The sequence below is a fragment of the Nematostella vectensis genome, chromosome 1 (genome assembly GCF_932526225.1).
Source record: "Nematostella vectensis chromosome 1, jaNemVect1.1, whole genome shotgun sequence".
NCBI classification, from domain to species: domain Eukaryota; kingdom Metazoa; phylum Cnidaria; class Anthozoa; order Actiniaria; family Edwardsiidae; genus Nematostella; species Nematostella vectensis.
This window is the reverse complement of record NC_064034.1, coordinates 6,623,102-6,649,511: the sequence shown is the minus strand read 5'-3', so window position 1 is coordinate 6,649,511 and position 26,410 is coordinate 6,623,102. Positions and strand designations below refer to the sequence as shown.

At 39.6% G+C, this 26,410-nt stretch overlaps 5 protein-coding genes across 5 annotated transcripts; 3 read left to right on the top strand and 2 right to left on the bottom strand.

Moving 5' to 3' along the window:
* Positions 1–229: 229 nt before the first annotated feature.
* Positions 230–2,210, bottom strand: LOC5519108 (39S ribosomal protein L55, mitochondrial). The gene is made up of 4 exons (XM_001638979.3): positions 2,104–2,210; positions 1,799–1,898; positions 1,467–1,498; positions 230–1,015 (listed from the first exon to the last, which is right to left on the bottom strand). Exons 1-4 carry the CDS (start codon positions 2,124–2,126, stop codon positions 736–738), a joined length of 435 nt encoding a protein of 144 aa, XP_001639029.2. The 5' UTR covers positions 2,127–2,210; the 3' UTR covers positions 230–735.
* A 5-nt stretch (positions 2,211–2,215) lies between these two features.
* On the top strand, positions 2,216–15,370 carry LOC5519049 (cystinosin). Its single transcript, XM_001638907.3, has 11 exons — positions 2,216–2,546; positions 2,634–2,718; positions 2,801–2,879; positions 3,581–3,717; positions 3,957–4,074; positions 4,156–4,181; positions 4,420–4,519; positions 4,616–4,735; positions 14,024–14,194; positions 14,561–14,678; positions 14,864–15,370. Exons 1-11 carry the CDS (start codon positions 2,471–2,473, stop codon positions 15,091–15,093), a joined length of 1,260 nt encoding a protein of 419 aa, XP_001638957.3. The 5' UTR covers positions 2,216–2,470; the 3' UTR covers positions 15,094–15,370.
* On the top strand, positions 5,117–13,815 carry LOC125567564 (uncharacterized protein K02A2.6-like). Its single transcript, XM_048728462.1, has 2 exons — positions 5,117–5,793; positions 10,180–13,815. Exons 1-2 carry the CDS (start codon positions 5,210–5,212, stop codon positions 13,781–13,783), a joined length of 4,188 nt encoding a protein of 1,395 aa, XP_048584419.1. The 5' UTR covers positions 5,117–5,209; the 3' UTR covers positions 13,784–13,815.
* Positions 14,754–16,323, bottom strand: LOC5519109 (ADP-ribosylation factor-like protein 16). The gene has a single exon (XM_001638980.3). It carries the CDS (start codon positions 16,209–16,211, stop codon positions 15,639–15,641), a length of 573 nt encoding a protein of 190 aa, XP_001639030.2. The 5' UTR covers positions 16,212–16,323; the 3' UTR covers positions 14,754–15,638.
* A 20-nt stretch (positions 16,324–16,343) lies between these two features.
* Positions 16,344–24,119, top strand: LOC5519050 (sorting nexin-7-like). Its single transcript, XM_032363798.2, has 11 exons — positions 16,344–16,474; positions 18,787–18,999; positions 19,337–19,447; positions 19,651–19,815; positions 20,267–20,462; positions 21,052–21,182; positions 21,555–21,623; positions 21,784–21,870; positions 22,217–22,324; positions 22,824–22,976; positions 23,742–24,119. The coding sequence occupies exons 1-11, from the start codon at positions 16,391–16,393 to the stop codon at positions 23,820–23,822; spliced, it is 1,398 nt and encodes a 465-aa protein (XP_032219689.2). The 5' UTR covers positions 16,344–16,390; the 3' UTR covers positions 23,823–24,119.
* The last annotated feature ends 2,291 nt before the right edge of the window (positions 24,120–26,410 follow it).

Sequence of the window (26,410 nt, the reverse complement as noted above, 5' to 3'; positions counted from 1 at the left end):
TAAAACCTTTTATTTTATTAAAATCTACCCCAACAAAAAAATAATAATAATAATCCTGCCAAAATCTTCATCTCAATGATTTCCAGCAATCTTTCAAAGCTTTGACTGCATTAGATTTTCTATTACCATTCATTTTATACTAGGTTTCCCCTTTTGTAGTACACTTTACCCCTGCAAGTCTGCAGCACTGGTATACTTGCGTTTGGTAATGGAAGGTTTCAACAAGACATTCAACTTGCATTTGCTTTTATTGAATACTATTTTTAAGATGTTTTACGTACATGGCAACTTTTTCATTCAACAAACATGGTATTTTCAGCATCAAAGAATACTTAATCAATAAAAAGGTATGGACTTGAGATATTTGAGAAAAAAACTATGAATTTGTCTAGTTGGGCCGCAAGACATCTTAAAATGACATTCTTTACAAACTTACAATAATTATCAGTGCTTCATCTAAATCGTAGTTTCAAAAAGAGAATGCAGATCTGCATATGATTCAGACAAAGATATGACATGCTTGAGCTAAACATTACAAGCTGTCTGTTTTTACTTTTGTAGACCCCCTCTATGTGATGTATCTTATTGGTTTTCTAGCACTTGCTGTAAAAAGGTCATGAATATTGCTTTTACAAGTCCAGTCCATGATCTTTGAATGAAATCTTGTTCATCTTCTTCTATGTGCCATATTTTCTATTCAATTTTCCCACTCATTTCTTATGCCAAAAGATAGTATTACTGTTTCTTAATGAGTCTGGTCCAGGATCTCTGGTCAAAGTCTGTTTCATCTTCTTCTATCTGGTAAATTTTCTTGGGTTTCTCAGGTTTCAGTCTACGCATCCTCTCTTTCCTCTCCTCTTCTGTCAGAGTTGTTGGGTCGACTGGAAGTCTTACGATCTTACGTGGTTCATGATAACGCATGGTGTAAGTTGACCCATCTGGTTGAACTACAAGTACTTTGTACATTCTTGGGTAGGCTTGCTTTTTAAGTCTAGTTATAGAAGCACTACAAGTGCTTTTTAACAACAACAAAAAAACTTATAAGAAATGTATATATTCTATTTAAACCTTAAAATTCAGCTGTCTTGCCTACAAAACCTAAAGCTAAAATATAACATTACATTTCAAAACAACCATCTGTCTAAATCAATGTCAAACTTAACACACAACTCTAATGACACATCCACAGTGTGTTGAAAACAATTTAAAAAAATGTATTGGGGCTTTAAACCAAAAATTTACATTCTGCCAACTCTCCCTTCGGAAAGGTACCCTCAACGTCCCTTGACAAATCCAGGACATGTGCATACAAACATATAACAAACAACACAGAATGTCAGGGAAATCATGAAATTGGGTAACCCCCTTAAATGCCATCACCAGCAAAAAGTGTACTCTATTGTCTTAATTATTAAGGAAGCATGGGTGATAACAAGGATGGCATGATTTAGATATCTGAATCCCACCTGTGTTGCCTGTATAGGACTGATGGAGGTATCTAGAAAGAAGTCAATCATGAAATAATGAGTATAATGCAATAAGATATTATAGAATAATAAGATATGTAATAGAAGGGTTTGTGTGAGAAGACATGCCTGAAACTTTGCCAGAAGCAATTTTTTTTCATTCTCCCAACAAAAAAATAAAACTTTCCCATTAAAGGCAATTTTGGTCGACATCTTGGCTGAGAGAAATTTGTCTTATCTATCATAACAGACAGTGATATTAAGACAATAGATAAAGAGGATAAGTTCCCCTTTATTTAAATATTTTGTCAGAAATTGCTCATTTCACTTACTGAAACTTGTTGTGTTGGCGCCATACTGATTCGGCATGGCATGGTGGATTTTACAGCTGTTTTCAATGTGTTATATCTGCACGCCAGCCAAGACGCTTCTCTGGAGAAAGTAAGATAGAATGATTTTCAAACAAGATGACAGGAATTTGAAAAGCTGCCTGTAACCAGAAAGGATATATTATCTATTTTGAAATAATAGTTTATAAATTTTAGCAAGCACAAAAAAAAAAACGAATAAAAAATCGTACATGTAAGAAAAGAATAAAACAAGTAAGGAAATATCGAAGCAAAAACTTGAAACAAACCTGACACTCCTGGAGGCCGCCATCTTGGAAGTTCCTTATAAATATGATTATGATGGGTAAGTCCGCTGATTATCACACAGGCGCAGAATCCTCGTCTCGTGACAAACAACACAAACATGTGAGTGTCACAAGCGTCACGGAACAAATGACAAAAACAAACGAAATAATGCCGAGAAGAAGCACCGACCGCATACAGGAATAAGCTTTTACCACGCAGGGATATACGCTCCATTGAGAACGGGAACCGTAGTCTCTGTCCGCTATACTGTGTGATTTCTCGATTTTATTTTTCTGTACCACGACCCATCTTCTGAAATATAGAACAAAAGGATAATAGAATCTGGATAGTACCAAAGTACTACAACCGATGATGTCGTTATCAACTAGATATTCTTGGCAATTAGTCCTTTTAGTTCAATCCACTGTAGTATTTTGTGTAAAAGGTAGGATTGCAGTCATACCAATATCTCTCATTTAACGTTTTCTATAATATGTATAACTTATATAATTTTGTCAAAATAATTTCTCAGGCAACTCTATCAATCTACACACCACCAGTAAAGAAGACCTCCATGTCCAAGTCAACACTATGGAGAACTTCAAGATTTACCCTAGGTAGACTATTCTTTCTGTCACTATATCTTTGCCATACTATTCATGTTGTGATTTGTATTTTCTTTTTTTTTTTTTTTTTCAGCCAACCAATTCCAAAGCAGTGGCGTGTGTTTGTAAATTTTTCAGTTGAAAATCCATCTGATGCTGCTGTACAGGAAAATGTGAGTAGACATTTTATAGTGTTGTGCACAAAACATTTGGATGGAATAAAAGAAATAAGATAGCTGAATTATTACTTGACTGTCTGGAAAAGATTCAATGTTTCAACCTTGGGTTGATTTATTTCACGGGGGGGGGGGGGGGGGTGTAGGCAAAAGTAGGCAGGGGTTATCATCCTATCTTTAAGGGTACAAACTTTGACCAACTGCTATCCCTTAGGGGGTGTTGAAGGATTTTTCCAATTCTGCCATCTCTTAGGGTATAAATAATTTGACCAAATGCTTTCCTTACAGGGTGTGAGGATGTAAATGGAGAATCAAAACATAGTCACAAAATATGCCAACCTTTCAGACTCTTATTCAGTCCTTCTTCAGGGGGTGTTCAACATTTTCCCCCAATTCTGCTATCTCTTAGGGTTAAAAATTCTTTCAACCACACCCAATTTGCTTTCTCTTAGTGGTAAGAATTTCTGTTGACCACACCCTTATGGTTAAAATTGATTTTGCAGATGATCACCCCTTCTGTTTTTATTGGAGTCCCTCACTCAGGATTTATTTATTTCCCTGATTCTACCATGCCTTCACAGACCACCTACTGTAGCTTTTCAGTAGATTTTTTCCATTCATACCATGACTCTTATGCATTTGCCCTGAACTCAGCCACATCAACTCTTATATTCCCTGGCATTCTTTGTGTGGTACAGGTGCACATTTATTCAAACGTCAGTAAAGGCCATCCACTTCCTGTGCAAGTTAATGGAAAAAGGGTTGGAAAGGCAACAATAACATTTGAAAGTGCAAGTGTCTTTAATGGAACTGAAGTATTGAATTCTACTATAATGTAAGATTACATGATTAGCTATTTTTAGTCTAACATCACCTTCATTACAGTATGTTCGTACCTTTCCATGTCTCTTGCCACATGTACTTGTGCCTTTCAGTAACATGACTGGTATCCATGTCACTTCCTGTCACATGTACTGTTTCACAGTAATGGGACTTGTGTGTTTGAAATTAAAGTTTGTTTCTGTTATGATTCTGGTATCCATGTCACTTGAAACCTGTAATTGTGTGTTTTAGTAATGGGACTGGAATCCATGTGACTGTTCGAGTTGTACACTATGCTCCACTAACGATAATCAATGCTGTCATTGGCTGGATATACTTTGCAGCTTGGTCTGTCTCATTTTACCCTCAGGTACTGGTAGAAATCATCATGCTAAATTGATTTGTTTATTTGATGTATTCGGAAAGTCTAAACCAAGTTATTATTCTGCAGGTAATTCTCAACTGGAAACGAAAAAGGTATTTTATGACGAGGAGTTATTTTAAACTTGGATATTTACTTGTATTTTTTTTTAATAGTAAATACTGGTTGCCTACTAATGACTGGGTTGCCTAATGAATGGATACCCCCCCTGCAACAGCTCGGTAAACATAATCGGATGTCTTCACCCATTACCCTCCCTAACCCTACCATATCTTATATTTCTTGGTTATTAAATGTTTTTGTATTGAATTCTATTGTGCTCTTTTTTCTCAGTGTAATAGGGCTGAACTTTGATTTCGTGTGTTACAATTTAACTGGATTTGTAGCATATGGACTGTTTAACATTGGCATGTTCTGGATCCCTCTAGTGCAAGTAAGAACATTTTAGTATCTTTTAAGAATTATTGTTCTTACAGTATTTACTTGTCACAATTATTAATTCTGTGCTATTGCACTCTTTATTTTCCAGCAACAATATGAAGCTAAGCATCCTAATGGAGTGAATCCTGTGCAAACAAATGATGTGTTCTTTACTATTCATGCCATTGTACTTACTATTATAACTGGGATTCAAGCTTGCATTTATGAGGTACTTACTAAGTAATACATATAAGTATTATTATAATAAGTATATAAATAAGTATAATTAAGTATGTACAGATTTAATCTTCTTGGATACTGCACCACCTCACAGCAACCTCAGCACAAGGGAAGTAGTAAAAGCTATAATAAACAATTACAAAATAGTCTATAAAGTCAAATAAAGCAATCTTAAATTAAGGCATTAAAACAGTATGTTAGTTAAATAATCCCAAAAGCGACTAGCTTTAAATTATGTCTGGTCTAGTCACCTTGGGTTATCTACAGCCAAGCTACATATGCAGTATATTGTATGCACTGGTTGTAGTTGGTTGGTGTAATGTTTGGGATTCCTGTTTTTATGACCGCAAGGTTTTCTGGGTAACAGCAATAAACAACGAGAGTCCGCCATTACTGTTTATTCGTTTTGATTCTAAGGTTTTTCTCAAATACATTACATTTTTTGGCGACGAGGATTTCGGAAATGGCAACCTACGGCAAAATAGACGAATTCGACAGAGATTCTGATTCATGGGAACAGTATATCGAGCGTCTAAACTTCTATTTTGAAGCAAATGGAGTAACTACGTCTGACGATGACTTGAAAATACGCCGTGCAATCCTCCTCAGTTCGGTAGGGAAAAAAACCTACAAATTAATGTCTGATCTGCTGGCCCCAGCGAAACCTGGAGAGAAATCTTATGCTGACTTGTGCACCTTGGTAAAGAGCCATTTCAACCCAAAACCGAGTGAAAGCGTGCAACGGCACAAGTTCAATAACCGTTTCAGATTGAGCGGGGAGAACGTGTCTGACTTTGTAGCGGCTCTACGAAACATGGCAGAATACTGCAATTTTGGTGGCAGTCTGGAAAATATGCTGCGTGATCGTCTGGTGTCTGGAATTAACAATGAAAGAATCCAAAGGCGTTTGCTATCAGAAGAGAACTTAACTTTCAAAAAAGCTTACGACATTGCTTCGTCTATGGAAACGACCGCACAGCACATGGCCGATCTTCAATCTGCTCCTTCTACGTTAAGTTCAACGTCTGCATCTGTAAAAAAGGTCAGTTCTGTAAGAAGAGGATAATAAGAAGTTTTGTAGACGTTTATTCAACGGTGAAACGAGCCATGAGTCTTGCACAATCTATGTCGGTCCTGGGTCACGTTCTGAGCACGTGCTCTGTCACGCAACTTGTCACATCTTCCCTCTTTTAACAGTAACGCTAACGGTTGGTTAAAACAACATTATAATAATCAAAGGGTAAAAATCGAAATTTTGCAACTAAAATCATACGATGGATTATTACTAATGTTCAGTGTCCTAACAGTTTCAATGTTATTTTGGCACATAGTCTTTGAGCCATGCAGGAGGCTTCACCTCCCGCCGAGGCCTTGTTATAGCCTGTGAAGAATCTGGTGGCATGGCAACCTGGCTGGGTTGCTGCTGAGCATCATCGGGTTCTGGTGATTCCAGAACATCAGGTACTTGGCTGTTTGTTTCTCCAGTGCTGATCAACTGTCGGCGGTTTCGTCGGTAGGTGGTACCTTCAGTCTCGACGTTGTAGCTCCTAGGTCCGGCTTGACCTAAACACGTACCAGGCGTCCACGTGTCTTGTCCTGGTATCTTCATGCGCACAGTTTCGCCGACAGCAATGGGCTCCAGGGGCTTGCTGTGCTTATCGTAATAAAACTTCTGGCGTTGCTTGGTACCTATCAACTTCCTGGTGTCCTCTTCAGTGTTGTAGCTAGGCTGTAGTAGGGAACCAGCCACAGGGATAAGTGTTTTGCATCGACGTCCGAAAAGGCGCTGGGCCGGGCTAGTTCCGATTCCAGCAGTCGGAGTATTCCGCCAGTCGAGACGTGCTTGGAATTCTGACCCCCCGGATGTCTTGCATTTTTTAAACAGCCTCTTTACTGTCTGTACAGCATTTTCCGCTTTCCCATTTGCTTGGGCATATCTTGGGGATGACGTCTTGTGTTCGAACATCCAGGTCTTGGCAAATACACTAAACTCCGCTGATGCGAACTGCGGTCCATTGTCGGTTATAAGGGTGTCTGGGATGCCAAATCTGGCAAATATTGCCTTCAGCTCCTTTATTATTGCTCGTGACGTCACTGTGTTAAGCCGGGCCACTTCTATGTAGTTGCTGAAGTAGTCACTGACCACTAGCAGTGTTCGGTTGTCGAGCTCACAGAGGTCAGCTGAGACCTTTCCCCAAGGTCGAGCGACAAACTCATGTTGGAGAATTGGCTCCTTTCGTTGGCCACTGCGATGAGTCAAACATACTTCGCATTTTGTGATGTACTCCTTCAACTCGACAGTCATCCGCGGCCAGAAAAACGTGTCTCTTGCTCGTCTTATGCAGCCTTCTATACCGATGTGGGAAGAGTGTGTCTTTTCCATAAGCTCCTTCCTCAGGGCTCTAGGAACCACCAACTGTTGGCCTTTAAAGATGAGTTCTTCTTGGACAGTTAGCTCGTCTCGAATATCAAAGTAAGGATGCACGCACTCCGGCAGGTCTGTTTTGCTCTCTGGCCAACCTCTCTTTATAACCTCTCGAAGGTTTTGTTGCACCGCATCATCTACTGCTGCATTTTTGAGTTGCTGCCAAGTCTCTTCTCTCACTGGCATCCATGATCGATGGTCAATCTCCTCCAGCTCCCTGGTACACTCCCAGGCGTTGACTTCGGGTAGGTAAGCTCTGCTTAGGGTGTCAGCCAAGTAAAGATCTTTGCCTTTCTTGTACTTCACATTGAGACTGTAACTCTGCAGACTCAGCAGCATTCGTTGTAGGCGTTTCGGAGCAGTCGCCAGAGGTTTGATGAAGATTGGTTCCAAAGGCTTGTGATCAGTCTCGATGTTGACGACTTCGCGGCCGTAGACGTACGTATGGAAACGGTCACACGCAAAAACAATCGCGAGCAGCTCCTTCTCAATCTGTGCATAACGCGTCTCAGCGGGCGTGAGTGCACGTGAAGCGTAGGCTACTGGTTGGCCATTCTGTAGTAATGCGGCACCCAATCCGCTCTGCGACGCATCGCACTGACGTGTAATCTCCTCGTCTAGGTTGTAGTACCGCAATACTGGAGTGACTGTAACGGCATCCTTTAGCTTTTCAAACGCAGACTGTTGCGCATCATCCCAGATGAACTGCACGTCGCTCTGTGTGAGATCCCTCAGCGGCTTTGTGATGTCTGACAGCTGGGGCAGGAACTTTGCAAGGTATTGGGCTAGGCCTAACAGACGCTGTACCCCAAGCTTGTCGGTCGGTGAGGGCATGTCCACAATTGCTCGCACTTTAGCAGGGTCGACTTTAAGTCCCTTGTCAGTTGCTATGTGGCCAATGAAGAGTAACTCTGATTTCCTAAGTCTCATCTTGTCGGGATTCAGGTGTATGTCCCGTTGATCACAACGGTTTAGGAATGCCAGGAGGTTCCTGTCGTGATCCGCCGTTGCCTCCTCGTAGCTCTCGCCATAGCCCACTACCAGGAAATCATCAGCAACAACTTCGGTTCCAGTCAGACCTTCGGCAAATTCATGCATCTTTCTTTGAAACACTTCTGGTGCTGAGGAGATCCCGAAAGGCATTCTCTTCCATCGGTATCGGCCAAACGGTGTATGGAAAGTTGTTAGATAGGTCGACTCTTCCTCTAGCTGGACGTGCCAGAAACCGTTGCGGACATCCAACAACGTGAACACCTTGGCACCGTGTAATCGTGTTGCAACCTCTTCTATGGTTGGTAGGGGATAGTTTTCCCTCTGGATGGCTTTGTTGAGATCCTTTGGGTCTAGGCATATTCGCAGTTTTCCATCTTTCTTGGGAACTACTACCATAGAGCTGATCCACGAGGTGGGTGTGGTCACCGGTGCTATTATCTCTTTGTCCACTAGATCATTCAAGGTTTTCTTGAGCTGGGGTCTTAGGGCTACTGCAACTCTACGTGGTGCGTGTTGTACTGGTTGAGCGTTTGTTTCTAGTCTGATGGTGTATTCTCCATCAAGTTTGCCAACCCCGTCACTGAACACTGCTGGGAACTTAGCCAATATTTCTTCTCTTGTTAGTGCAGCTCCTGGTTTGGGGTCAACGGTGAACACTGTCGCTCCATCTGTCTGCGGTTTGTGAAACTGGTCGTTGTCATTGTACTGTATAATGTTCATGCCAAGGCATGCCTTACGCCCCAGAATCGGGCGGATTTCATGGCTGTCAACAAGGCTACAATCCAGCTGGCACGATACATGGTTTCTCCACACTCTAATGGTGACATGCCCGACGACTTTGATCTTTGATCCCCCATACGCCACTAAGGACGTTTGCACGGGTTTCACTTTTACTAGCTTGTGGTCGTTACACGCCTGCTTGTATATGTGCACTGGCAACACATTGCATTGTGCACCAGTATCAGGTTGGAAACGGATGAAACTTCCAGACTCTGATTGAAATGTGACCAGCTGCGAATCATCCAACCAGACGGCCAATACTTCCTCCGTTTGATATGTCTCCTCAGGATACATATCTGTTTCTTCGACTTCGGTAGCCTTGACTTCCTGTTTGCATCTATTGGCAAAGTGATTTTTCGCTCCGCACTTCCGGCAGTCCTTTCCTCGTGCGGGACACGATTCCTGATTTGCCATATGTTGGTATCCACAGTTGTCACATTGTTTGCCTTGACCTCGTTGCTTTCGCCGATAATTTTTGATGTTGGGTTTCTTCGACTCGAATTTACTCACGGCATTGACGTCTGTCTCAGATGTATCTTTGACTATTTTCATCTGAGCAAGCATACTCTCAGCCGCTCGGCAAATTTCATCTGTTTTCGCTAGTGTTAATTTGGACTCGCGTAACAACCTTTCTCTGACCTTCGTGTCATGTATTCCAAATAACAAACGATCTCGAAGTATTTCGTCTGGCGTAATCGTATCAAACTCGCAGGACTCGGCCAATTTTCTCAGCGCTGTTCTATAGTGCTCGTAGGACTCTCCAGGCTCTTGCATTCGCTGGTTGAAACGGAATCTTTCGAACGGCACGTTCTTTCTTGGTTGACAGTACTCGGCGAATTTCTTTATGACAGGCTCTATCTTGTCTGTCTCTCCTTCGGTCAGGGTAAATGTCGAGTAGACTTCTCTCGCCTCTTCACCGATAACTGTTAGCAACGTAGCTACTTGTACGGCTTCAGCTTTCTCGTTCAACCCAGTCGCCAACGAGTAGTTTTTCCAAGCGAGCACAAATCGCTTCCATTTGTCAGCAGCATTGCTATTGTGTATCTCCAACGGCGCCGGCGGCGGTAAGACATATCCTGAGGCCATAGTTAACCGCGGCCACCATGTAAGAAGAGGATAATAAGAAGTTTTGTAGACGTTTATTCAACGGTGAAACGAGCCATGAGTCTTGCACAATCTATGTCGGTCCTGGGTCACGTTCTGAGCACGTGCTCTGTCACGCAACTTGTCACAAGTTCTTCGCCCTTACCGCGTTCTAAAAGCGAAAATAAAGAGTGTTATCGTTGTGGAAAAAATCACCACCCGTCAAAATGTCGTTTCAAGGAGGCCACGTGCCATTATTGTAAAAAGAAAGGACATATTGTTGCCAAATGTCTCAAAAAAGCAAAAAAGTCGTCCGAGACAACCAAGCCAAATTCAAACCACCATCCAAAACAAGGGAAACCAGCAATTCATGTCCTGGATACTGATAAAGAAATAGAAGATGAAGATATATATCCATTGTTTGCTGTCAGTCAAGGCAACCGCCAAAATCCGTATTTAGTAGATGTTGAATTAAATGTTCTTAAAGTTCAAATGGAACTGGACACTGGTGCATCACTTTCAGTAATCGGAGAGGACATTTTTGATCAATTGAAGAACATTGAGGGTTCATCTCTCAATCTGCAAGATACCAAGCTAACCTTGAAAACATACACCGGGGAGACAATTCCAGTTTTAGGAAAGCTTGTAGTGGAAGTCAAGTACAAGGACTTCTTTGAACACTTGCCAGTTATAGTTGTACAAGGCAAGGTGCCCAGTCTCTTTGGACGAGATTGGTTACAACATGTTAAGTTGTCATGGCCAGAGATTTTCCTAGTTCAAGTTGTATCCCCTGATGTGTCTGACCTGCTAAAGAAACATGAAAATTTATTCAAGGAAGGACTAGGGACAATTCAAGGAGTGAAAGCAAAGATATACGTTGATCCTCAAGCCAAACCCAAGTACTTCAAACCTCGCACGTTAGAATATGCACGACGTCAGAAGGTAGAGAGAGAATTGGACCGTTTGTTAGAAGAAGGAACAATTCGTCCAGTTCAATTTTCGGAATGGGCAACACCCATTGTGCCCATTGTCAAATCTGATGAGTCTATACGCATTTGTGGAGACTTCAAAGTTACTTTGAACCAAGTTAGCAAACTTGACAATTACCCAATTCCTAAAACAGAGGATCTGCTAGCTCAACTTGGAGGTGGAGTGCAGTTTACAAAACTAGATCTGAGTCAAGCTTATCAACAACTTGAGTTAGATGAAGAATCAAAGAAGTACACCACTATCACCACTCATAAAGGCCTATTTGAGTACAATAGACTGTGCTACGGCATTGCCTCAGCCCCTGGGATTTTCCAACGCACAATGGAAAATTTACTGCAGGGTATTCCGAATGTTGTAGTACGAATAGATGATATTCTCATTGCCGGGAAGACATCAGCAGATCATCTCAAAAGTCTAACAGAAGTCCTGTCACGTCTGGACAAAGCTGGCGTCCGTCTTAAACGTTCGAAGTGCATTTTTCAAGCACCTGAAGTCACTTACCTGGGACACCGCATAGACAAAGATGGTATCCACCCCCTTGACGAGAAAATCAAAGCAATTCAAGAGTCACCGAGACCTTCTAATCTGAAAGAACTGCAAGCTTTTTTAGGCATGCTTAACTATTACGCTTGTTACATACCTAACATCACTACAATACTATCTCCTTTACATCAGCTGTTAGTCAAAGACACACCTTGGAACTGGAGTGAAGCACATGAAAAATCTTGGAACCAAGCCAAGTCCACACTTCACTCTTCACAACTTCTAGTGCATTACAGCTTGGAAAGAGAGTTAACCCTTGCCTGTGACGCATCACCATATGGTCTTGGTTGTGTTATTTCACATGTGATGGATGATGGGACTGAACGTCCTATTTCATATGCCTCACGTACTCTGTCCCCAGCCGAAAAGAACTATTCACAGCTCGACAAAGAGGCAGCAGCCATCATGTTCGGGGTGAGGAAGTTCCACTCATACTTATATGGACGGAGTTTTACCATCTACACTGATCACAAACCCCTGCTGGGTCTGCTACAGTCAACTAAACAAATACCGACCTCAGCCTCACCACGCATATTGAGGTGGGCGGTATTCCTGTCAGGCTACTCATACACTTTAGTATATCGAGAAGGCCAGAAAAATGGTAATGCCGATGGCCTGAGCCGGCTGCCATTGCCAAATGAAACCAGAAATGTTCCAGTGCCTGGCGACATTATGTTTGTAATGAATCATCTTGAAGTCAACACACCCGTTAAAGTCAAGGACATTGAGCGTTGGACCTCAAAAGATCCTATTCTTAGTGCAGTACGACACCAAGTAATGTCCGGTTGGCCCAATTCAAATGATCGCATTGAGTTCAAGCCCTACTCTTATAGAAAGCACCAACTTAGCTGTCAGGATGGCTGTCTACTCTGGGGCTCTCGCGTAGTCATTCCTCCTCAAGGAAGAGTCAAGCTTCTCCAGGAACTACATGATGGACATCCTGGAATGGTTCGCATGAAAATGTTAGCCCGAAGCTATTTCTGGTGGCCTGGCCTGGACGCGGATATTGAGCAAAAGGTGAAAGATTGCACAAGCTGCCAAAGTAATGCTAAGGCACCTTCTACTGCACCCCTACATCCGTGGGAGTGGCCGTCTAGACCTTGGTCTCGCATACATATTGACTATGCAGGACCTTTCGAAGGAAACATGTTCCTGGTGATCGGTGATGCCTATAGTAAGTGGATCGAGGTATTCAAGACAAACTCCAGTACTGCTGCAGTAACCATCCAGAAGTTAAGAGAATGCTTCTCAGTACATGGACTGCCTGATATCATTGTATCTGATAATGCAACTGCCTTCATAGGTGAAGAATTTGCCCTTTTTATGTCTGAGAATGGCATAAAACACATCACTTCAGCACCTAAACACCCAGCATCCAATGGATTTGCTGAAAGATATGTTCGCACTTTCAAGGAAACAATGAAGAAGATGGGAGGGGAAAAGGAAAACTTAGACACGAAGTTAAGCAGATTTCTACTAAGCTATCGTACCACACCTCATGCAACCACTGGTAAAACACCTGGTGAGCTATTAATGAACCGGAAGCTGAAGACGCGCTTGGACCTGGTAAACCCCCTTAGTCAGGACACAATTCGCAGTCGTGTAGAAGATAAACAGCTCGCACAGAAGAAACAACACGACAATCTAGGGCCACTCAGAGAATTTCAAGTGAATGACCCAGTATTTGTCAAGAATTTTTCATATGGTCCAAAGTGGTTATGTGGAACAATCATTCAACAGTTAGGACCGGTTTCGTATGTCGTTCAACTCAGTTCAGGTGGAGTGTTTCGACGACATGTTGACCATCTTCGCCTGAGGACAAGCACACCCACAGTCGCCAATGATCTTCAGAGTTCAACAGAATTGGCCCAAGTTCCAATGCAAACAACTGTACCCAAGCAGATTCCAGAGGAATTTAACCTTCATTGGAACCGAAGAAGACAGAGCTTCCAGCTTCTGAACCTGCAAGTACTCTGCGAAGAAGTACTCGACTCAAAACCACACCTACTCACCTCAAAGACTATGTATGTTAATTTTAAGCAGTATATCACACACTGTGTACATTTTTCCGGATCTGATGGATTGACAACTTGTCAAGAACTTGTCATGGACATTGTTGTTGTTTTTTACTTGTTGACATATTGTGTGTATAAATTTGATAGTTTTACTGGCCTCAGCAAGCAAGTATCTTTTAGTTGTAAACTTGGGTGGGGCAGTATGTAATGTTTGGGATTCCTGTTTTTATGACCGCAAGGTTTTCTGGGTAACAGCAATAAACAACGAGAGTCCGCCATTACTGTTTATTCGTTTTGATTCTAAGGTTTTTCTCAAATACATTACAGTTGGTTTGTACAATTATAGGGAAGGAAAGGAATACCCTCCCCCAGAATTTATTTGGTATATGTACCTATAACTCATAGGGAGGAAAAACAAGGTTTAGACCTTTGATATTTCTTGTTTCAGCGAGGTGACCAGAGGGTGTCAAAGGTGTGCATGGTGTTGGTTGGAGGGTGTGTTCTGTTCTCAGTGGTAGCCCTGTTTGTGACTATATTCAACGAGATAACTTGGCTCACATACTTGTATTACTTCTCCTACATCAAGATAGGAGTCACGCTTATTAAATATATTCCTCAGGTATGTCCTAGATGTCTAATATCATTGTTTAGAAAAATGTGACAATTCAAGTGAAAACTGAATTTAATTTTTTTCGTTATTTGGCTTACCTTTCGTCCGGGACATGGAATGCTTGCGCTTGTGTTGCGGGGCATTAGTGTTTCACGTAACGCTTGCACCCATGTCACGGAATGCTCGAACCTTACGAATGGAAAGCTTGCCCCCATGTCACGGGTCAACTCACGAAACAAATTTGTGACTACTCACACAAATGACTACCAGAAGCCTGTTGTTTGGGTGCTGCTTTCTCAGCACCTATTTAAACTGCTGTACCTCCCATAAATAACTTTCCCTAGTGAGAAAATATATCCACTTTTTGTGTGGTAGGCATACATGAATTACAGACGCAAGAGCACAGTTGGCTGGAGCATTGGTAATGTTCTTCTTGACTTTACTGGCGGATCATTTAGCTTGCTACAGATGTTTCTTTTGGCCTACAATAATGGTATGTAACAACTAACTACACCAGATAGTGTCTTTCATTTTACAGTATCTAATGAACCATAAAGGGAATACACACTTATTGAACATATTTTTATTCTATCTTTATTTCTATCAATAGGTTTGTATCAGTATGTGCTTTAATTACTCTTTATTATCTCATGTTGCTGTTTGTTTTTATTCTTTCAGATGACTGGAGATCTATATTTGGTGACTTTACAAAGTTTGGATTGGGATTCATATCTATTGTTTTTGATATTCTGTTTATTGTGCAACATTACGCACTGTACACATCACGTAAGAATGGATATGCAGCAATCGAGGGAAATCAGTCTGTTGATGCTAGTCTACCAGTGCCTGTAGAACACTCCTATGAGCCAATCAGAAAGTCTTTTAAAGAAAGATTATTTAGAGTTTAAAAAAATTGATATGTATATTCAGGAAGAAAACACATGATTTTTATTCTTTTTCAGAACTTAAGAGTAGAGGTATTATGAATGGTCTTTTTTTTTTAAATAACGCCTTAAATAAGGTATATACTTGTAATAGGTTTACTATATATATATATGTCTTGTTTATAATTTTTTGTTACATTTAGGTTCCATTAGAGTTCAAATGATTAAAGGTATGTGAAAAAAAATTAAACAGATATTACAAGAAACATTTTAGTATATAGGATGCATATACTGTACCCAAGAGAAAAAGAAATTGAAGAAATAATCCGACCTTTAATTGGGCCCTTATTGTCAACATCTTCCTAGCCCCATATAATAGGCAGAGTTCTGACATGTATGGATTGTTTATATAAGTTGTTATTTCAGTATCAAAGGGCAGTGCCATAGCAGGCCTAGGGATATTAGGGGGGGGGGGGGGGGGCATGATGAAATAAACAAACATGAGGTTGAAAATGCTTTGTGTCCACATAGGCATAAAGTATACAATTTCAACAATAAATATGTGCTTTTTACACTTGGAAAGAACCTTTTTTTTTCGGTCCAGCCTTAGCCTTGATCCACTGAAGCACATCGTCCATTCCCTCTCCCGTGCGAAAGCTTGCTTCAACAGCGGTCAAATCCTGTTTTGCATGCGCTTTAATATCTTCAAGTCGGATTAGAGAAGCAACCTCAGCTATCGACATACATCCAGGACTGTCGATTTTATTAAAAACCAACAAAACAGGCATGTCTTGAGTCTCTTTGGAAGCTAAAACTTCTAGCAATAGAATGCATGACGCGGAAATCTGAAATCTGTTCGCGATATCGAATATGTAGATCAAGAAAGCAGCTTCCTTGAGGTAGTTGCTCCATATCGGTGCCATAGCACCACCTAGCTCTCTGAACGTGAATTTTTTTCGGAGGAAGTTCACTGTCACAAGGTTCACTCCAACGGTTGGGATCGTTGGGGGCGCTTCGCCAAGTTCTTTTTGTCGTTGCGAAGGAGGAAGATTCATTTGACTCGAAACTGTCTGTAATCTCTTCAACATTAAAGTTTTTCCAGAGCTACCAGGTCCCAAAACGAGTATAAGGGCTTCTTCCATCGCTCTCTTGCCTTAACAGTAGCTTGATTAAAGATCAGACAACGCAGTAGATGTATTTTCTCAGGAAATGGCAAACAGCTGCTTGTTTACGTCCGCCATTTTGGAAACTGGTCGATGCACGTTCGGAAGAGTTCGTAAAATACCGAATAAGAATCGATGTTGTTGTTTGGCCATTCAAAATGGCGGATTCAGAGGAGTTTTCGACCTCTCTTCAAGATGACCAAGAAGACACAGCTTCTGCTACCAATGGCCACATCTCCAAGGTAAATGGATTCATAATCTAAGCCTAGGGCTTGCTTTTTAGTGATATCTATTTGCATCAACAGTATAGGAAATCGAAGATAAACTCCGATCCCGCCACGTTATGCATCTATCTTTGTACCGAGTTCCACGAACAGAGCTAAAGTTATCTTATTTTGTGCCTTATGCCTGTTTTCTTTTATAATACTATTTGATTTCCTTATTTCTGTTTTATACGATAATTATCACACGACTAGATCAATCGCTATCTGTGTTGTGCTTGGATTTTGTTATTGAGACACCGGTATGATACTTAGATATTTAATTAAGCTTAATTTAACTTATAAGTACATGTTTCAAGCAAGGAAAACACGGAAAATGTTAATGTGACTCTAGCATCAAGGCATTATCTATATGAATATCAGTGAATAAGATCTTTGCTGTGATTCTTATTATATGACCAAGAAAGGAGTAAAAAAAATTATTTAGTTGATTATCACGCACTACAGTACTTCCGTTTTGAATACATCATCATGACCGCCAAGAAAAGTTATATCTTATTTGACATTTCAGTGTAAATATTGCTGGATAATTTTTTTTAGGGAAAGTTCATTTATTAAATACATTTTATATATAGCCAAACAAAGATTGGGAGACATTGGATTTAAAAAGTGGATATCAAACGTGAATAATGATAATAGAAATAGACAAGGACAAGGTAATAAATTAAGAACGCATAGGAAATTTAAATCAAAATACATTATTGAAGATTATCTGAGCCAGATTGTCAATCACAGCCATCAAATATCTTTGAACAAATTGAGACTAAGCAAACATCGTTTAGCAATTGAAACTGGCCGATATTCGAGGTCCTATAAGGTACCGGATGAACGAATTTGTGAAATTTGTAAAAATAGACAAGTAGAAAATGAAGATCATTTCCTTCCCTGCTGCCCTTTGTATAAAGGGAAGCGGGAAGAATTGACTAAAAACATAGAAGAAATAGAAAATGTAAAATTCACTAGAATGTTGGATGAAAGTGTTGTTCATTTTCTTATTAATTATTCTGGTAGTCAAGTCACAGTGCAAAGAAAAGTTGAGTTCATAAATGAATGCTTTGCCCTCCAGAATCAATATCGCTGCCAAACTAAAAATACCGTTCAATTAGTGTTTTTTTATCTTTAATATTATTTGGACCTCAATCAATATACAAGGACTTTGTATACGATTCCAAATAAAATATCTGTCTTTCTGTATTATCCTTAGGGGGGGGGGGTTGAGGATACTATGGGGCAGGGGGGGCTCAAGATATTCCAAGGTCTAAAGGGGAGGGGGGCATTGAAAGTATATGGATTTTTAAAATGGGGGGTTCACTGTTTTTTGTGGTGTTGTCTTTATAATTTGACCAAGTGTCAAATCAGACTTCTTGGTTCAACGAGTCTTGGTTTGGGGGCAGTTATTTGGCATGCATAATCCAGGAGTCCATGATACATATTAAGCCACGTTTTATCTACTGTATGTATGCAATGCAAACCTGTTGACACGCCCTATATACATTTTTTTATTGTTTTTGCTTTATGATATTTATAAAGTGCTTTTGTTCCATATTTAAAATTATTACATAACGGTCTGATGCTATAAGCGCTTATTTTTCATCATCAACATCCTCGCTAATGTCTGATTTGCTGTCTTGTCTCTTTCTTTTCTTTCTTTTGCCTAGATTTTCTTGCAAGGAGAAGAATGGAAAGCCTTTTTGCCTCCTCAGCATCATATATAGCATTAACCTTTATCAGGTTGACAACCTGGATTTAGTTGCACCTTTGAGAAACTGACTGGCTTCACTTTTTCTGAATTAATATTTTCAGCGAATTCTTTCCCCTCCACTTTCTGACCAGATTGCAGCTAATCTCTTGCTCATGTTCCCCTGACATTGTTGTTTCTGTTCCTTCCCTTGCTCCTTCTTTCCTCAGCATAATGGGGGGCGTAGGAAATTATGTTCCTCCTGAAGGGGAGGCAACTAATTTTATCCCTTACTTTTATCAAAATTCCCCCCCCCCCCCCCCCCCTCTTGGGAGAATATTTTGGAGTCCAATAGTCAAAATACAAAGACAAGACAATGATTTTGTTGGATAATGATAACACTACTTCTGATCACTCTTTGCCTTCAAATGCAAGTCATTGATTGATTACATATATTGAGAAAAGGGTTGTAAGTTTCAAATGGCAATAATTCTTATTTAAGATACCATAGGTCTAGCCTACTTATTTTTTGCTACAATATGATTATTAGTGTAATAATATATACTGTAGTTCTCTCTGACACATTTTATTACAGGATATACCACATCATCCATCAAACTCCTATGAAAATGGTGAGGAACCCTCAGTAGATCTGGACGATAGTTCTGCTGCTGCTATCATGTCTTCACTAAAGATGGATGATTCATCTTTAAAAATGAGTGATACACATGTCAAGGACTTGTTCATCAGGGTTGATGACCCAGAAAAACATGTTGGTGGCTATGTCAGTTACAATGTTATAACAAAGGTAAGATTTTTAGGTGCTTGATTTATACTGTAGTTTTTTGTTAAATGTATTGTACTGTTTGTGAAAGGTATAATTATTTTTGTTCCAGTTCTTCAAGTGGTTACGTAATTTTGTTAGCGACTTTTGATGAAATTGCTAACTTTGTCACAAAAAGACCAAGTAAAACTATTTAAATCCACATATTTTTTTATTAGAAAGTATTAAGTTTGCCCTCATGTCATGAGGCATCAAGCAGACGAAATAACCATAGATGAGTAGTCTTTCAATGGTCCTTGCTTCATACACTAGATTTGATTTTCTGTCCAATTTGCCTCATGTTACTTTTTGTTTTCAAAAGACAACCAGAAATCAGTTTGACCACCCAGAATACAGTGTAAGACGAAGGTACCAAGACTTCTTATGGCTAAGACAACGAATGCAAGAGAGCTACCCTACACATATCATTCCTGTAAGTTGCCCATCTTATTGACTATTATCAGGATCTCAATAAAAATTGTATGATTACATTACTGTACACTCTCATGCAGTGATTTAAGTATGTACAGTATTTTGTACCCTAGTCAGTTATATGTGTTTGGATTAGAGCTTACAAGGAATTCATCTAATAATAATGTAATTCTAGTCTTTTTCTTTATTGTTATTTGTTTCCAGCCTCTACCAGAGAAGCATTCATTTACCAAGCATTTTGACCGCTTTTCACCGGAATTCCTCAAAGCAAGAGAGTTGGCTCTTAACAAGTTCATGACAAGAATAGCAGACCACCCTGTGATGTCCTTTAATGATCATCTCCATGTCTTCCTCACCGCAAAGTCCTGGGTACTGTATACAGCATTTGCTACTGTATACTGCATTAAACTTGATTATTCTTGCTGCCTGTCCATAGATGTGAAAAAGATGGGTATATTTTAATATTAAAATATAAACACAGCATTTCTTACTGGAACTGTTATCAGAAAAGAAAAATCAGAAAAGGGAAAAGCAGAGCAGGGGATAATGTATATGTATTTTATTGATTCTATGTAGCTCCATACTTTACATCTCTTCTAAATTTATGTCTGAAGGAGAGACTGGCCACCTGGGACTGCCACACTGTAGTAATTCTATTTTATCATCCTTGTTCCATGATCTTGTCAAGATTGTTAAAAGGATCATAGCAAGGGGCCATAAGTATAGTATTGTATTATTATGAGAATACTGTACTGTACCCTTAGTACTGTATTATCAGTATTATTCACCATTTACTCACTGAGATTCTACTGCTGTCCAGGAATTGACTTCTGTCAAGAAACAAGGTCCAGGCCTCATGAGCAGAATGAGTGACTCCATGAGAAACATGGCCTCTTCCTGGATGCTCAAGTCACGGGACCCTGAATTCCAGGAAATGACAGAGTACACCAAGACATTCAGAGAAAAAATGATTGCCATGGAAACAATATCTGATAAGATTGCAAAGGACAGGTTTGGTATGTATATTGACTAGTATTAAAGGCTCATTTTCAATGAAAAAAAATGAAACAGTCACTATTAGCATTTGCCTCTTGATATTCTTAATGAAATACAAGAGTTGTTATTGTTTGTGTAGCATATTATGACTTTTCACAGTGGTTTACTGTATATTGTACTGTATGTCTCATGCTAAAAAGGACATGTAGATTATAAAAGAGAAGTTGATTAATGTTTTGTTGTTGGTGTTATGTACAAAATAGAAACATCATTTTCTTAATGTACAGTACAAAACAGATTTATTTCTGTAAGATGCTGTCGTTCTAAAGTGTTTGTTTTATAAACAAGTAAAAATGGTTAGTGGATTAGTTGTGTAAAAGTCTGTATTTGGTAATTGCTGACATACAGTACATAGATAAATTACTAATTGTCCCTGAACTGTGTCAGCATATAACGAGCTGTCTAGGGCAAGCACTGCTTTTAAACAGGGCCTTTTGAAATTGTAAGATTTATGTGAATAGACAATTGTACAGTAGTAAGCTGTTTGGAAAGAAGACCTTACTGTAGTTTAAAAGGGTAAAAGTGTTTTTCTTTATTTTCACTAAATAGACCTCCTGGAACACTATTTAGAGTTCATTCCAATCTTCAGACTGTGGGCAAACTCAGAAACCAAACTTGCATCTCCTCTTAATGCCATGGCTGATGCTCTAGAGACGAATGTTGCTGCCTTAAAGAAACTGGTGAGAAATATAATTAGAGGGACATTTCCTTGCTCATTACAATATTGCACTTTTTACTGCTATTGTAGCTATGTGTGATAAACAGCACACCAATGTGCCTTAGTGGATAACGTGCCTCTGAGAAGCATTAGTTATCATAAAAAAGATACTTAGCAATACGTTTTCTTGGGATAAAAGGAAAAAAATGATGATGTCTAGCTCAAGAGATCAAGTTTCATTTCTTATACATCATAATTCAAATTTAACTGGAAAGGCCTTACCCATTGTTATTTAACAAGTGTTCAAAAGGTCCTAACTGGGAAGATCCAGCTGTCCCTTGTGTAAAATGTATTTATTATACCACATGGATTAATATAATATGGACTTTGACAGCTCAAGGCACAAGACCCTATGTTCATGGAGCCTTTGCGGGAGTATGTTCTCTACACAGATTCCATTAGGGTTAGTATTTCTGGAATCTTAGGGTTTGATGTACTTTTAATTATCAAAAATTATTTTTGGAAGCCTCTGACCAGGAAACTTGTACATCTGAAAATCTCTATGATTTAAAAAGGCATATTATCCTATCAATTGCCTGTTATCCCATTCAATCCCCCTCCAGAATGCGATGAAGAGCAGAGACACTGTGCAGATGGAGTATGAAGTTACACTAGAAGAGCTTGCCAGAAAACGCACAGAGAAGGAAGAGGTTTGTTACAAAAAATATTCGTGGTTTCATTCATACCCAGGGACCATGCATATCAGCATTGCTTGTCTTAAGGATGAATTAAAAGGAAAGAATTCCCAGATTCACAGCTAGAACTGTAAAACTGCAAACGCTGGAAATATCTATGGGATATTTGCTTTGATCACATGCAAGGTTTGCAAACCGTCAACAAGGAACATGTCTCGACAAATCACAATGTCGGAATTCTCACTTGTGACTCGTCAGTAGAAAATAAACATTCTTTCTACCTGTACCAAATTTTTTCACTGCCAAATCGAAACTTGTTGCTATAATATAAAACCAATTCTGAATACATTTCTGTGTGCAGCTGGACAAGCCAGGAGGCGGAGGGGGAGGGCGATTTGGATTTTTTAGTAAAGACAACGAGCAGACCCGTCAAGACAAGAAAGAAAAGCTTGAAACGAGTATAGTGGAGGTAAATAAAACAAAGTTGGTAATAGTTTTTAGCAGTCACGGGATTACCGAAATGGGGCTTGGCTACAGGAACTTAAAAGTACATACAGTGCAGAGTTGTTACACTGTCACGATAGGGGAGGGGAGTATTATCTGAACGGCCCTGAATTAACATTTTGAAGTCGCCATCAAAAGATAGCCAGTGAAAAAGTAAAATATCAGTGTACAAATAGATACCGCTGTTCTGGCCTCCAGCTTTAGCTTAAAACACAATATCCCTACGAGAACAACAATAGAGATCATGCAAGTGCCATTGCAAAGGGTACAGTGCAATGAGATATTTAAAAAAGATGAAAGATGAAAGTAGGCAGATGAAAAGATGAAAGTAGGCAGCTAGGAGGGAAAAGGTAAGTTGATGATAGTGGTCGATCTCTTAAATTTCTTGCCTTGAAAAACGTGTCTGTTTTTTGTTGTTGTTCTATCTCACATGGTAAAATGACATTTGTTTTCTAACATTTTAGCTAGGAAAACTAGCAGAAACTGGGAATGATAAAATGGAATGTGCAAATGTTGACTTAAAGGCCGACTTGGAGCGCTGGCACAAACATAAACGGGAAGATTTCCGCGATCTGTTCATGGACTATGCAGACAGACACACAGCATATTACCAAGAGGTGGGACAATAGTACTTTGACTGTCACAATTGTTAAGTGAAAAAGGATACAATGGTTAAGTGACAGGGTATCTATGGTAGAGTGACAGGGAAACAATAGATGAAAGACAGGGAAACAATAATCGAATGACAGGGAAACAATAATCGAATGACAGGGAAACAATGATTGAATAACTGGGGAACAATGGTAGAGTGCCAGGGAAAAAAAGATTGAGTGACAGGGAAACAATAATTGAATGACAGGGAAACAATGATTGAATGACAGGGAAACATTTGTTGAGTGACAGGGAAACATTTGTTGAGTGACAGGGAAACAATTGTTGAGTGACAGGGAAACAATGATGAAGTGACAGGGAAACAATAATTGAATGTCAGGGAAACAATTGTTGAGTGACAGGGAAACAATGATTGAGTGACAGGGAAACAATAATTAAATGACAGGGAGACAATAATTGAGGGACATGGCAAAAATTGGTTAAGTGACAGGAAAACATTGGTTAAGTGACAATGGACAGGGAAACATTGGTTAATGGAGAGGGAAACATTGGTTAAGTGACAGGAAAACATTGGTTAATGGACAGGGAAACATAGTTGAGTAACCGGGAAACAAGAGATTCCCCTGTACTATTAAAAACCCTTTTTTTGCTGAAAATACAGATTTAAAAAAAACCCGGGGAATACATCGCCGTGATAATGAAAGGAATTAAGTTTCTTTTATCTTTGACTTTAGTGTCACTAAATGATTTCTCTGTTTCTCACTTTTCAGTGCTTGACCGCTTGGCAAAGCGTTCTCGAGCAGATAGCGGGAAGTAAAGATCTCGAGGAACAAGAAGAAATTCAAGAATAATGGTATCAGATACTCATCAAAGTTTTAAAATAAGAAACTATTGAACGCTAGGGGCAAACACACCTCACTTATCTACAAAGATTTAATGAGTTTTAGTTCTTCATTTCTAGTATTATTCGTTACTTTGCAGATATCGTACATAACGATTGCTAGTTTAATGCATGTAAATGCGTTATGATTAGTATATAGTGGTATGTGACCTACTATTTTTTGCAAGCTTCATTTACCATACATTCAATTTCATGAGCTAGAGAACGCTGAAAACGCTCTGACACAACACGAGACCTTAAACCAAAAGCAGTAAATTTATGCTGCTGAATTTTGTAGATTTTTTTTTCTTATTTTATTTGACTTTGGGCAGGCACATTAAAATATCGGAATTTGAAATATGAAAAAAATGAAATGACTTGTCTGCAAATCAGGGCTTGTGATTGTTTTTGTGTTTGTACCATGACAATGCGTCTAAAAGTTACACCAAAACCTTTAAAAAAACATTGTACAGACAAGAAACAAGATAATAGAATAAAAAGAAAAAAAAGTGTCTGGGGTTTTTTTTTCCGCGGAGACGAAGAGGCAGAGAATTAATGCTTGCGTTTGTGTGAAAATCGGCTCGAACGAGAGCTGAGAGAGAACGAGACGCAAGCTGCTGAGAGCAAAGAATGGAAAACGCTACGTCGCACGGCCGCTATCCTAGAAACTTGTCTACATCCGGTAGTCACGAGTCGTGTAAATAATGAATAACTTCAGACAGATTATCCAGTGACTTATAACTGATATATAACGGATTCTAACCCGAGCTCTTAGGTCGGATCAGCGACTTCTCATTCATGTCCGCCATATTATTTTGACGTGAAAATGAAAGTGGCACACATGTGGCTAATTTGTCATCAAAATGAGACCTCCTGATTGGTTGCTCTCTTTCGTTTTCTTCTCAGCTTACCTTTAGTCGATTTTCACACGAAAGTAACCAAAGCAGAGGGAGAAGTAAGAAAACGGGACCATCCTGTTTCTCCCTTCTCCTCTTGCGCCGATTTCCCGACGCGAATTACCTAGACATCTTCTACGTTTCCTCTCCTTAGTGAAAACAACTTTTCTTCTTTCAAGATAATTTTAAAGAAAATATCCCTATTTCACGTCACTCAACAGTGTTTACACGCAATAACGTATTTAAAATAAAATCTAGTATGGCAAAACGTTTAGCGGTCCCTCCACGACGTTTGTTTGTATTTGGTCGAGCTGTGTGAATCGCAATGTCGTAGGTTTTTTCTATTCTATTAGAGACAAAGTAAGAAATTTATGCTGCTATGCTAAGTATTTTGTTGTATAGCGACTGTTTACAGCATAATTACATTTGTTAGTAAACAGGTTACGTTTGTCTTTTGATGCTTTTTTATTTGCGGTGTTTTGAAAAGAAACTTGTTAATATAAATACATATCAAAATCAAACAGTTCTCATCAAATAGATGTCAAGAAAAAACGACCTGAAAGAAAATTTCTCCTGTATTTGTGAATTGTGCCCTGACTCACGTTCAAGATATTTGGAATGTGTTTCAGGATTATTCTTTTCTTTGAAAGTCGAAAAGTAATCCACTCGGACAAAGACGAACTCGTTTGGCTGTAAAATCCATTGTCCTTTTAACACATTGACCCCTCACCCGGCCTGTACCGGCTTTGGGAAGTACCCACAACCCAAAAAATTCATAAATGCAAACTAAACACAACAAGATGAAGATACTCAGGCATCAGTCTAAGGGATAAATGGTCTTGAAGATATGCATCCAACCAAGGTGTTGGCAACTACTCTTAAGCCAAATAATAGCACAGGTTCTTTGACAGATTTCAAATCGAACAAGGAAAGAAAAGCACCCCTCTCAATAAAACGCTCAAAATACAACACAAGGGAGAGAGATCAGCAAACACATCTCAAGACACAAATAGATACCTTTATTCTGATCCTCCAGGTTCATTTCCATGGCCTCAAAACACAATGTCCACTCCTTGAAGGCTTGTAAAACCACGAAGATGCCTTTACGGATTGAAAAGCATTCTGGGAGATCCAGGGAACAATTCACGAGGGGAGGGCCAGTCAACACTCCTCTCCCCAAAGTCAGATGTTTTTTTATAAGTCTTTTCACCCCGAAGCCAAACAAGTCAATTCCAGCTCATACAGACCCAGAATAGCAGTGTAAATAATTTTGGAATCAATTTGGTTTCAGAAAAGATAGCATTTAGGAGAGCTGTGGTGATTCATTAGAAAATTATTTTCTCATCCAGGCAAAGCCAAACAAGAAAAAGTCATCATGAATCCACCTTTGCTTGCAAATATCCATAAGCAAAGCACTCAATTATGCCCCAAAAGACTTCATGATGTCCTGAGACACTCTCCTAATATGCTCATAGCTTATTTTTGATGAAAAATACAAGCAACCATCAACTTGTGCTGGCTTCAGCACAACGACAAGGGATTAAAAGTGGGGACCGCAAAGCACTGTTGGAAAGCTTGGATACCTCTGACTAGGTGCAGCTGTGTTTGACTTTGACGGGCTGTATAAAACTCAGAATAGGGGGGGAGGTATCTGTTTTCAGTC

What these genes read in the sequence shown, in the direction of transcription:
- LOC5519050 (XM_032363798.2), top strand. Translation starts at nt 16,391, where the DNA reads ATGGCGGATTCAGAGGAGTTTTCGACCTCTCTTCAAGATGACCAAGAA. An exon ending in ACCCTACACATATCATTCCT is followed by an intron (nt 19,448 to 19,650) that starts GTAAGTTGCCCA and finishes ATTTGTTTCCAG; the next exon opens with CCTCTACCAGAGAAGCATTC. An exon ending in TTGAAACGAGTATAGTGGAG is followed by an intron (nt 22,325 to 22,823) that starts GTAAATAAAACA and finishes CTAACATTTTAG; the next exon opens with CTAGGAAAACTAGCAGAAAC.
- LOC5519109 (XM_001638980.3), bottom strand. Translation starts at nt 16,211, where the DNA reads ATGGAAGAAGCCCTTATACTCGTTTTGGGACCTGGTAGCTCTGGAAAA.
- LOC5519049 (XM_001638907.3), top strand. Translation starts at nt 2,471, where the DNA reads ATGATGTCGTTATCAACTAGATATTCTTGGCAATTAGTCCTTTTAGTT. An exon ending in AACTTCAAGATTTACCCTAG is followed by an intron (nt 2,719 to 2,800) that starts GTAGACTATTCT and finishes TTTTTTTTTCAG; the next exon opens with CCAACCAATTCCAAAGCAGT. An exon ending in TTATTAAATATATTCCTCAG is followed by an intron (nt 14,195 to 14,560) that starts GTATGTCCTAGA and finishes TTTGTGTGGTAG; the next exon opens with GCATACATGAATTACAGACG.
- LOC125567564 (XM_048728462.1), top strand. Translation starts at nt 5,210, where the DNA reads ATGGCAACCTACGGCAAAATAGACGAATTCGACAGAGATTCTGATTCA. An exon ending in GCATCTGTAAAAAAGGTCAG is followed by an intron (nt 5,794 to 10,179) that starts TTCTGTAAGAAG and finishes ACTTGTCACAAG; the next exon opens with TTCTTCGCCCTTACCGCGTT.
- LOC5519108 (XM_001638979.3), bottom strand. Translation starts at nt 2,126, where the DNA reads ATGGCGGCCTCCAGGAGTGTCAG. An exon ending in GCGGCCTCCAGGAGTGTCAG is followed by an intron (nt 1,899 to 2,103) that starts GTTTGTTTCAAG and finishes TACTTTCTCCAG; the next exon opens with AGAAGCGTCTTGGCTGGCGT. An exon ending in CGCCAACACAACAAGTTTCA is followed by an intron (nt 1,499 to 1,798) that starts GTAAGTGAAATG and finishes ACTTCTTTCTAG; the next exon opens with ATACCTCCATCAGTCCTATA.